Below are 12051 nucleotides of genomic sequence, written 5' to 3' on the forward strand. Positions count from 1 at the left end.
TGTCCGCCAGTAATAACAGTCCCCGATAACCTAGACTAACTCAAACTGTTATTTGTTTTTTATTGTTTAATTTGCCTCCCACGATGAACACTACATATATTTTTATATGACGCCGGATAACACTCCGAGGGCCGTCACTGCACTTGCTATCCCTGTACTATTATCCGCTGACCGCCGTGTTGCTGTAGGGAGGAAAAGCGGAACGACACACATTGCGTAAGTAACATTATTCTCCATGCATCGGCTAATACGAATATATTCCACAACCCTAAACATGTCTTTTTCAGAGCCTGCAGTGAAGAGAAAGGTTAGTGATGTGCGAAGACAATTCCAGGAAAAGTGGGAGACACAATATTTCTTTGAGCACACCTGACATGTCTTATTTGCACAGAGAAAAATGTGGTGCACAAGGGATACGATTTGAAACATTATACAACTGGATTTTTCGGAAATCTTGTCTTGCGGCCCAGCCTCACCCAGACTCTGCATCCAGTGGCCCCCGGGTGAAGTGAGTTTGAGACCCCTGCGGCAATTCAAGGAAATACGGTATACCCAAAATGAATCAATTCAGTGAGTCATTTGGTTTGAATGATACAAAATATGCCGTCATAGGTTTTTTGGAAAATTTAATACAATCTGAAACAATAGCAGCTTTCCAGGAAAACTACAAACATCAGAGATAAAAAGAAGCACGGAAATCTCTTTCCCAGTTCTTGTCCTTTAGTTCATTTATTCGACTTTCCTCTTTCGTCTTCCCTTTCCTTCCCTTCTCCTCTTTCTCTGCACGGTGTCCTTTCACCGCGTCCCGGTCCCCGGCTTTGAAGTGAGTAACTCGGGGTCTTTTCGTCTTCCCGTAACCGAGGCCTTTGTGGTCCCTCTTCAGGACGGTCGCCACTGGCAGTTTGGGCCCCTCGCCCTCTGGGCCGAGCCCCCTGCCGGGCTGCCAGCCGCTTCTGAGCATCATCTTGTAGCTGTTGGAGGAGGGGGGGAGGCAGATATAGGGTGCGGGCGGGGGCCGCTGTTGAATGAATTGATGCAGCGTGGATGAGAAATGTGAGGATGGGCTGCCTGTGTAACTGGAGTGACATTCATTGCACCACTGAGGCTGCAGAGCACTGCGGGATAGACAGAAAACATGAAATAGTCATTTGTATCAACATCATATCAACTACTGTGCTAAGTTGGTTTAGCAAGTTGGTGCTACTCAACAGCACCAACTTTCAGTACCATATATTTCAATCTATAAGCGCACTTTCAATCCTTTCATTTTCTCAAAAATTGTCAGTCCGCCTTATAACCGGATGTGCTTAAAGGCCTACTGAAACCCACTACTACCGACCACACAGTCTGATAGTTTATATATCAATGATGAAATATTAACATTGCAACACATGCCAATACGGCCTTTTTAGTTTACTAAATTACAATTTAAAAATTCCTGTGAGGGGACATTTTAGCCTAGCACCACTTACAGCTAAAATTCATCTCTTTCATCGCATAATTACACAGTAATTTGGACATCTGTGTTGCTGAATCATTTGCAATTTGTTCGATTAATAATGGAGACTATAAAGAAGAATGTTGTTGGTGGAAAGCGGTGGATTGCAGCTGCCTTTAGCACCGAAACACAGCCGGTGTTTCTTTGTTTGTTGTGAAGCTTTAACACAGAGCGGTCAAGCGAACATGTTTCTCTACGTCAACCAGCAAGTTTTTGGATGGGAAAATTGTGAAATTAAGTCGGGTCTTGAGTGGATTATGCAACCTCCTCTTGTAGCTGTCAAAAAGGCAGCTGTGATCTTGGCTCCTCCATTGGCTTCTCTGAGAGACACTGGCATTCACCGCAGCCCTCCGACTTTCAGGTATGACTTTATAATCTCACTAAAACACTATTAACACAATAAGCAGATAAGATATTTTCCAGAATTATCTTAGTAAATGTGTCTAATAACATCTGAATCGCTCACACTGCCGTCGCCTTTTTTTTTTTTTTTTTAAGTGCTTCACTCTAACTTTCCTCATCCACGAATCTTTCATCCTTGCTCAAATTAATGGGGAAATCGTCGCTTTCTCGGTCTGAATTGCACTTGCTGCTGGTGGCTATGATTGTAAACAATGTGAGGATGTGAAGAGCCCTACAACGTCACGCGCACATTGTCTGCTACTTCCGGTACAGGCAAGGCTTTTTTATTAGCGACCAAAAGTTGCGAAATTTATCGTCGATGTTCTCTACTAAATCTTTTCAGCAAAGATATGGCAATATCGCAAAATGATCAAGTATGACACACAGAATGGACCTGCTATCACTCTTTAAACAAGAAAATCTCATTTCAGTAGGCCTTTAATGTATTTATTAAGGGTTGTCAATCTATAAGGCACACTTAAAATCCTTTCATTTCCTCAAAAATTGTCACTCCGCTTTATAACCGAATGTGCCTAATGTATTCATTAGGGCTGTCAAAGTTTACGCGTTAACTATAAATTTCAATAACGGCACTAATTTTTTTTAATACGCTATTAACGCACACCCGTCCTTTTTTTTACCCTCATGCCGTGCCTATCGGGGGAAACTTGGCCGCAGTTCTCTCGCTACTGATGAGCCTCAAGAGAGCCGAAATGGACCAAGGAAAGGTTAGCCTGAGGAAATACCAGGTTCAAAGCCAAAGCAAATTGTTTTCCGCACAAGAAAGAACTATTTTTTGCCGTGAGAAGAGCAGACATCCTTGCAGCAAACACCCGCTGCACGCTTGTTCAGAGGTGGGTGGTGCTTCACTTTGTATTCAAATTACGCTGAAGGTGCAGTGATAACATTTAGATTGTTACTGTAAATCATTTAGTACGTAAGATGATATAACAGCTCAACAGAAATGAAAGACACAGCAAGAATGTCTCATCAGCATGAATTATCATGATATGACAATAGTATTAAAAGCTCTATTGTCGGCTAAATGTATCTTATATCATCGATATCAGGGGTCGGCAACCTTTACCACTCAAAGAGCCATTTTGACCTGTTTCACAAAGTAAAGAAAACAATGGGAGCCACATAACTCTTTTGAAATGTATAATGAAATAATACTGCATAGAGGCTTTTTTTGCTTTGTGCTATGTATAAACCAGGGGTTTCAGAGACACGGCCTGCACCTTAATATGAAAGTTTAATATTAGTGCGGTCCGCGAGTTTTAAATGAATGCCACTTGACAGCGTCACACCTGCCAACCGTCCCAATTTTCCCGGGAGACTCCCGAATTTCAGAGTAATTATTCTCTTGAATGTACGCTGGTGTTCACCCAATGAACAATAATAAGGGTGTACAATGATGTCACTACCGCCCTCTACAGCTTGTACAAATAGCTTGCCAGCCCAAAGAATTGTTTGACGAGGCTATTGCTGACACACGTAAGAGACTGCAAGGCATGCTTATTCAACAGCCATTCAGGTTACACTGAGGGTGGCCGTTTTAAACAACTTTAGCACTCTTACTAATATGCGCCACACTGTAAACCCACACCAAACAAGAATGACAAACACATTTCGGGAGAACATCCGCAATATAACACAACATAAACACGACAGAACTAATACCCAGAATCCCATGTATCCTGACTCTTCCAGGCTCCATTATACACCCACCCACCCCCACCCCTCCCTGCGTTGGTTGAGGTGGGCGGGGTTGGGTTGGTGGTAGCTGGTTGTATAATGGAGCCCGGAAGAGTCAGGATACATGGGATTCTGGGTATTTGTTCTGTCATGTTTATGTTGTGTTATAGTGTGGATGTTTTCCCGAAATGTGTTTGTCATTCTTGTTTGGTTTGGGTTTACAGTGTGGCGCATATTAGTAAGAGTGTTAAAGTTCTTTATATCACAACCCTCAGTGTGACCTGTATGGCTGTTGAACAAGTATGCCTTGCAGTTGTGTATGCGTTCAGATAGAGGTCGCATCCAAAATGTGAACGGACGGCCGGCACCCAGATAGCATGGTGAAAATCCTGGCTCGATGACATGTAGAAAGGGTGTTAGAGGAATTGTCATCACGGCACGCCGTCAAAGTTGATGTCTGGGTGAAAATCGAAAAATGTTTACCCGGGAGATTTCTGATAGAGACATGAAAATTGGAAATCTACCGGACTTCTCGGGCGGTCGGCAAGTATGCGGCTGAGCCACATCAGAGGGGTCAAAGAGCTGCATGCTGGTGGCCGACCCCTGATCTATATTGTGCAACCTTGAGCCCATTTATCTATGAAAAAAGAAATGTTGTACCAGTAAAACTCTGACTATAATAAACACTTAGTACTCTCTGCAGTTAAGTTCATTGTCCCGGGCCATTATAAGGTAAAATGAAACAAAGGGTACACATAATATCACAGCATGAGTCACACTTTTGCAATGAAATCAATTAAATAAATAAAAACAATTCTAAGTGTTGACAAATGTGAAAAAAAAAACCTTACTAAATTCCTCCCCGCACTGCAAAAGATCTTCAATAAGAACAAACGGGGCAGAGGCAATACTATGCAAATGAACTAATGAGTGGACAACTGCTTGTCAAGAAAAGCTAACCTGTCATTAGTTTGTCTGGGTGGAGAAGGACTTCTCCCGTAGTTGTCCAGCTCTTCCAACACGCCTCTGTGACCCGCTGAGTGAGGAAGAACGTATTAGTTAATACAACCACTGCACATCATTCAATTAAAGGGATACCAGCACTTTTTGGAAGAATTTTGCCTATCATTCACAATCGACAAGAACATGTTTTCTTTTTTTATGGATTCTAAGTTATGAAATACGGCAAGTAACAAGTGGCTATCAACTCTGCCACACTGTTCACTACTCTATTCTGCCTCTAGAGCCCTCTGAAAAAACATCTAAAAGCAATACTCTATTTACATGTTGTGACCTGAAATTGTTATTATAAGCGCCAATACAGACAAACTATTTCTAGCCAAGCCGTGATCACAGAGAGCTAAATAGCTTGTGCTGCTATATTTACATATTCAGCCGGTGAGCTGCTGCTTCGCCTCTGAGTTGGTGAAATTTAATTCTAGATTATAAATCATGCCTCTCACCTCTAACCCCCGGTGGACAGAAACTGAGAAGTTGGTCACCTTTGACATTCAACTTAGACCCAGAGATGGAGGGAAAAACACAAAAAGATGCTCGTTTGTGGCACAGGATTATGATTACATTTTTTATCTAAGTGGGAAGATATTAACATCCCATTAGTCGGCATTGCAGTGAGATCAGACATTGTACAGTAAGCGATTGTTTTATTATGTTTATAGTTAGTACTTCTTGTTTGGCACTGAACAATACTGCGACATGATTTTTAGTGTTTCATTAATGCTAGATCTGTTTAGCACACATTTTCTTAACATTGTAGCTCATCCTCCTTATATTCTGGCTCAAAAAGAAATGTTTTGGTCCCAAAGTAGTCTTTGTTGTCTCTCATAAAGTCTGCCATGATTAATAGTGGTTGTTGTTGTTGAAGGGAAACGCGAATGTTGTGATGCACCTGTGAAATGAATATGCCGCCATATTCTTAAAATGAGCAAAATACACGTTATTATGAAAGTGCTTGTAAGTACATGTCATATATACTTACAGCATGTACAGTATATTTAACCTTTGTAGAGGTTTTTAGAGCACTGTATGTATACATCCATCCATTTCCTACCGCTTGTCCCTTTCGGGGTCACTGGAGCCTATCTCAGCTGCATTTGGAAAGAAGGCGGCGTACACCCTGGACAAGTCGCCAGCTCATCACCGGGATAGACGGACAGCATTCACACACGAGGGCCAATTTAGTGTTGCCAATCAACCTATCCCCCGGGGCATGTCTTTGGAAGTGGGAGGAAGCCAGAGTACCCGGAGGGAACCCGCGCAGTCACGGGGAGGACATGCAAACTCCACACAGAAAGATCCCGAGCCCAGGATCTTCGTATATACACATCTATATATTTTCACTGACTTTTTCTAGCTAGTTAAAATGCAAAAAAAAAAAAAAAAGGTAAACATAAATGTTTTGTGTCTTAGATAAGGATTGTGAATGTTGGGGCAAAATTAAAAGAAAAAATACATGTCTCCTTTAAAGTACAATGCCCTTCCTACCCTCCAAGGCCAGATCTCGGGCATCCCGACCCCGAGTGTCGACTACGCCCACCCAAGCAGCTCCTTGCTCCAGCAGCAGCCTCACCACAGCTCTTTGTCCTGACCAGCTTGCACACATCAAGCCTGTCCAGAAAAAAGTATCCTGTAGAAAGAAAAAAAAAAAAAGTACAACATTATTTCTCAAATATAATAAAATCCCCCACTAATTGTTGTGTAATGCAGTGGTTGTCAAATGGGGGTACGTGTACCCCTGGGGTATGCCAAGGGGTACGTGAGATTTTTTAAAAGTATTCTAAAAATAGCATCAATTCAAAAATACTTTATAAATATATTTATAGAATAATACTTCAACAAAATAAGTAAAGAAATGCAACAATGCAATATTCAGTGTTGACAGCTAGATTTTTTGTGGACATGTTCCATAAATATTGATGTTAAAGATTTATTTTTTTGTGAAGAAATGTTTACAATTAAGTTAATGAATCCAGATGGATCTCTATTACAATCCCCAAAGAGGGCACTTCAAGTTGATGATTACTTCTATGTGTAGAAATCTTTATTTATAATTGAATCACTTGTTTATTTTTCATCAAGTTTTGAGTTATTTTTTTACATCTTTTTTTCCAAATAGTTCAAGAAAGACCACTACAATTGAGCAATATTTTGCACTGTTGTACAATTTAATAAATCAGAAACTGATGACGTAGTGCTGTATTTTACTTCTTTATCTCTTTTTTTTCAACCAAAAATGCTTTGCTCTGATTAGGGGGTACTTGAATCAAAAAAATGTTCACAGGGGGTACATCACTGAAAAAAGGTTGAGAACCACTGGTGTAATGCACCTGGAAGTTGATGTCCACCCCTTTGGACAGCAGGTCTCTGACCGCAGCAAGGTCGCCTTCTTGGGCACAACGCAGCAGCTTGAGACCCAGAAGCTCCAAGGACCGGGCTGTGTTGCTGATGATGTGCCCTTGAGCAACCTCTCTTCTTGGGGTGCTTCCAGCCGCTCTTCTTTCGGTTCGAATTCTTGTATCTGCAGCCCTGTTCCTCCTGCTGGAACCCGTGTGTCTTCTGTGGTGCCGTCGTCCACATTGTGTTCTGGACGTCCCTTCTTCTACTTTGACGTCTCTGATCACGTGTTCGTAAAACTGCCTTGCTTCGTTTCCGCTGCAAGTGGCAATCGATGGACCACGTGACGGCTGAAACGTCTCAATACGGAAAAAATCCTGCTGTCTCGCAGGTGTGAAGCTTAAACCAGACATGCTCGTTCACTTACATTAGTTTTCATTTTACGAGCGGCAACCAGCTACCGTAAATGGGGTTGACGACACAAATAATGACTATTTTCGAATTAAATGTAACACAATAGTGTCGTCCAAAACCCCCGCCACCCCGAACGGGATAAGCGGTAGAAAATGGATAGATGGTGTCGTCCGGCAAAAACAAGAGCTAGCTTAATGCTAATAGCGTGACTGTAAGAATAACCCCCGTTAAGAGTGAGCTTTCAAATTCTTACTTTAATTACCTTTTTATCTTCATATTGAGAGGTATTATCGTCATTATCTCCACCGTTTTAATATGTATTAAATCAAGAGAGAGAACGCACTGACACGACGCTGTTAGCTGGGGTGTTTTTCTTCTTCTTCTTCTTCTTTTGTTTTTATGGCGGTTGGCAAGCAACCTTCTGGTGTGCATTACCGCCACCTACTGTAATGGAGTGTGGACCGAGGTGGATCCCTACTCTATATTCTTTTACTTAACCCAGTGTTTTTTAAATATGTGTATATTGCTTTATATCCTATGTTTTCTGAATGCAATCCTAATATATCTCCCACTTCTAACCTAATATTTTCTTTTGCTAACTTATTTTCCAGTATTTCTCTTTCTCTATTATATTTCCTACATTGTATTAAGACATGGTCAACATTTTCTATCTGGTGGCAAAAATCACACAGCCCTGTAGTATGTTTGCCTATCAATTTTAGTGAACTATTTAGATATGTATGGCCTAATCTCATTCTAGTAATAATGTCTTCTTCCTTCCTATTTCTACCCCCTCCTCTCATTACACCTACTTTCCTCTGGACTTTGTAAAACTCTCTACCTTTTGTTTCCTTATTCCAATTATCCTGCCACTTTTTATTGTGTTCTATCTTAATTATGCTCTTCACTTCTTCTTTACTGTGCTTAATCTCCATGTTTACTTCTGTTTTAGTGGTTGCTTGTTTTGCGTATCTATCAGCTAACTCATTTCCTTCAACTCCTACATGAGCAGGAACCCAGAGAAATGTTACCACACCTCCCGCTTTATTTATTCTGTAGATTGCCTGAACTATTTCATAAACTATATCTAGTCTTGTTTCTGATGTTATGTTTTTTATGCTCGTCAATGCACTGCTGGAGTCCGAGCACACGACTACTTTCCTAGCTTTGTTTTCCTCTATCCAGTTAACTGCCATATAAATTGCTACCAATTCCCCCGTAAAAACAGATAGTTTATCACTAATTCTTTTATTCAACACTATATTTCTCTGTGGGATAACTGCAGCAACTCCTACTTTACTATTTATAGTTTTTGATGCATCTGTGTATATCATAATATTATCAAAAAACATTTCCTCAATCCGTTGTTCTATTTGGTAACTATTTAAATGTCTATTCTTCAGTAACTGCATGTCTACCTTTGGGTTTTCATACATCCACGGTGGTATTGCAGGAGTTGGTACTGTAGGGCTCACTTTAATATTGTCAATTTGTGTTTTTTTACATATATCTCCTATTATCCACCCAAAACTATTCATTTTTTTCTTCCCTTTTTCTTGGCAATTTATTAGCACTTGACGGGTTGGATGTCCTTGCTTGGATCCTTTTAAGTTTGCCCAATAAACTGCTGAGAGTTGATCTCTCCTCATGTCCAAAGGTTTTTCATTCATTTCAACTTGTAATGCTGCCACTGGAGTAGATTTAGTAGCTCCACAACATAATCTTAACGCCTGCGACTGGATCCGGTCTATTTTCTCAAGTAGAGTTTTTGAAGCAGATCGATAAATAATGCATCCGTAGTCGATAACAGACCGAATTAAAGTGATATATATTGTTTTCAATGTCAACCTATCAGCCCCCCAATCTTTACCCCTCAAAGCCCTCATTATATTTAACACCTTTTTACTTTTCTCCACTATCTTGCTGATGTGGGTTGACCAGTTAATATTTTTATCAAACCATATTCCTAAATATTTAAATACTTGTACCTCTTCTATGTTTTCTCCATAGAGTTTTATTTGGAGCTTGTTTTGTATTTTCCTCTTCGTAAAATGTATGACTTTTGTCTTTCCAACAGAGAATCTTAAACCCCAAGCCGTCCCCCAGTCTTGAACATTATTTATCGCTTTTTGAATCTTCTTTTCTATATAATTTGTATTTCTACCTCTCTTCCACATCACTCCATCATCAGCAAACAATGCCACCTCCACTAACCCTTCCACTTCACTAAAAACTTCATTTATCATGATGGAAAATAGTACTGGACTTATTATACTCCCTTGTGGGGTCCCATTTTCCACTTTGTATTCTCTACTATATTCATTCTCTATCTTTACTAATAATGTTCTACTTGTTAAAAAGTATTTTATCCATCTGTACATTCTTCCTCTAATCCCAATCCTATTTAGTTTCATCAGCAACCCCTGTTTCCACAACATATCATACGCTTTCTCTATGTCAAAAAATACCGCAATTATACTTTCTTTATTTATTTGTCCCTTTCTAATTTCCTCTTCCAGCTGCACTGCTGGGTCATTTGTGCTTCTTGCTTTCCGAAAACCACTTTGGTAGTTTTTTATAATTTCTTTTGACTCTAAATAATATATTAATCTTTCATTAATCATTTTTTCCATTATTTTGCCCAAATTTGAGGTCAATGCAATCGGCCTATAATTTCCTGCCTCTTCTGGATCTTTCCCTGGCTTGCATATTGGAATTATTACAGCTGTTTTCCACTCATCTGGTAATTTTCCTTCTTCATATATCCTATTATATAATTTCAAGACCACTTCTTTGCCGATGCTACCTAAATTTTTGATCATTTGATAACTCACCAGGTCTTTCCCTGCCGTCGTATTTTTAACTTTTTTTAAAATTCGAACCATTTCATCCAAAGAAAATGTCATATCCATAGTGTTGATAAAACTATTATCGTTGTCTTCCTTCATTTCCTCAATATTTACACTAATTGTTTCTTCTCTCTTTTGTTTTTCTACATTTTTCCAATTATCATTACTGTGCACTTTAACAAAGGTTTTTGCTAAAAGTTCTGCTTTTTCTTTATTTCCTACCACACTCCTCATTCCATCTTTCATCACATGATTTTTATGTTCTTTTCTGAGCCCTGACATTCTCTTGATCATTCCCCACACCTGGCTTAAAGGAGTAGTTCTATTTAGTGTTTCACAAAAAGTTCTCCAATGGTGTTTTCTTGTTTTTTTAATAACATACCTTACTCTAGCTTGATGCCTTTTATATTGGATCATGTCTTGGAAATTATGTGTTCTTCTCAATATTCTAAATGCTCTATTCCGTTCTTGTATTGCATCTGTACACTCTTGTGTCCACCACGGCACTATCTTCCTTCTTCTCCCTATACTATTCCTTGGTATGCTCTGTTCGGCTGCTTCTATTATGCACTTTGTAATATCTGTATTTAATTGTTCAATATCTTGATTTATATCTACTTCCTTTAAAGTTATGTCGGTAATTTCCCTAAATTTCTCCCAGTCACCATGATTATACTTCCATCTTCCTTCTATCCTAGTGCTTTCTGTCCTATGATTTATGTTTATGTGAATGACGATTGGATAGTGATCACTTCCCATTGTGCTGTATTTATTTACTTCCCACTCCACCTTTCCTGCTAACCCTTGTGACACTAGTGTTAAATCTATTGCTGTTTCTTTACCCGTGACGACATCTAACCTTGTTCCCGACCCATCATTCACACACACCAGTTCTTTTTCCTCCAAAAGTGCTTCCAATGTATCCCCATTCCAGTCATCCCTTTCACCCCACATTGTGCTATGTGCATTAAAGTCACCACACCAAATAATATTGCCACTCCAGTGCTCCATTATTGTTTCTAGTTGGTGAATTTCTAATTTCTTGCATGGATTATAGAAGTTTAGTACTTTGTATCTTTCTTTAAAATTCCATACTTCTACTCCTACTATCTCTAGTTCTTGTTTTACTTTTAATATTGAATAATGCATATCTTCCTTAATAAATATGGCACATCCTCCTCCTTGCCCATCATTCCTATCTTTACGTATCGTTATATATCCTTTTATTATAAAGTTTAATTTTGGCTTCAGCCATGTTTCTTGAATACATATTATATGTGGTTTATTTTTCATATTATTAATATATCCCTTTAATTCCTGTCCGTTTGCTATCAGACTTCTGGCATTCCACTGAACAATTAACATGGCGTTGGAATGTGGTAACATGACTCGGTCTCGTCTACTCTCTGTAGCTCACCTTGCACCTGTTCCCAGGATAGTTCTTTTAAATTTAAAAACTTTGCTGCTGCTTTGACAATTATTTTGATTTTCTCAGTCTTGTTTCTAGCCTGTTCTGTACAATTTATTACATAAGCCAGGAATACAACTAGTTTGTCCATGGAAATTCCTGTATTTGCTGCCTCTTGTTTTTTATTTCTTGAACTATTTTCACTTCTGTCCTGTTCTGGACTTTCTTGATTTCTTATTTTAACTGCCTCTGCATATGTAATATTTCGTTCAACTCTGATTTGCTGTACTTCTGTTGCCTGTTTTCTTATGATGCAGCCCCCATACGCTGCTGTGTGATTCCCGCCACAATTACAACACTTGACCTGTTCATTTTCTCCACATTGTCCATATTCATGCTCCCCTCCACACATTCCACATCTCATTTTA

General features: G+C 39.5%; 1 protein-coding gene across 3 annotated transcripts; it reads right to left on the minus strand.

Annotated features, from left to right (window-relative positions):
* Positions 1–609: 609 nt before the first annotated feature.
* gpank1 (G patch domain and ankyrin repeats 1) lies at positions 610–12017 on the minus strand. Of its 3 annotated transcripts, XM_061912359.1 has the most exons (4): positions 6946–7817; positions 6104–6245; positions 4559–4634; positions 610–1115 (listed from the first exon to the last, which is right to left on the minus strand). In XM_061912359.1, the coding sequence occupies exons 1-4, from the start codon at positions 7363–7365 to the stop codon at positions 674–676; spliced, it is 1080 nt and encodes a 359-aa protein (XP_061768343.1). In that variant the 5' UTR covers positions 7366–7817; the 3' UTR covers positions 610–673. The 3 variants fall into 3 exon arrangements, 1 of the variants encoding a protein (XP_061768343.1); XR_009808394.1 differs by lacking the exon at positions 6104–6245 and having other exon boundaries at positions 1047–1115; positions 7629–12017; XR_009808395.1 differs by lacking the exon at positions 610–1115 and having other exon boundaries at positions 4594–4634; positions 6189–6245; positions 7629–12017.
* Positions 12018–12051: the final 34 nt, after the last annotated feature.

The sequence above is a fragment of the Nerophis ophidion genome, linkage group LG01 (assembly GCF_033978795.1).
Source record: "Nerophis ophidion isolate RoL-2023_Sa linkage group LG01, RoL_Noph_v1.0, whole genome shotgun sequence".
NCBI classification, from domain to species: Eukaryota; Metazoa; Chordata; class Actinopteri; order Syngnathiformes; family Syngnathidae; genus Nerophis; species Nerophis ophidion.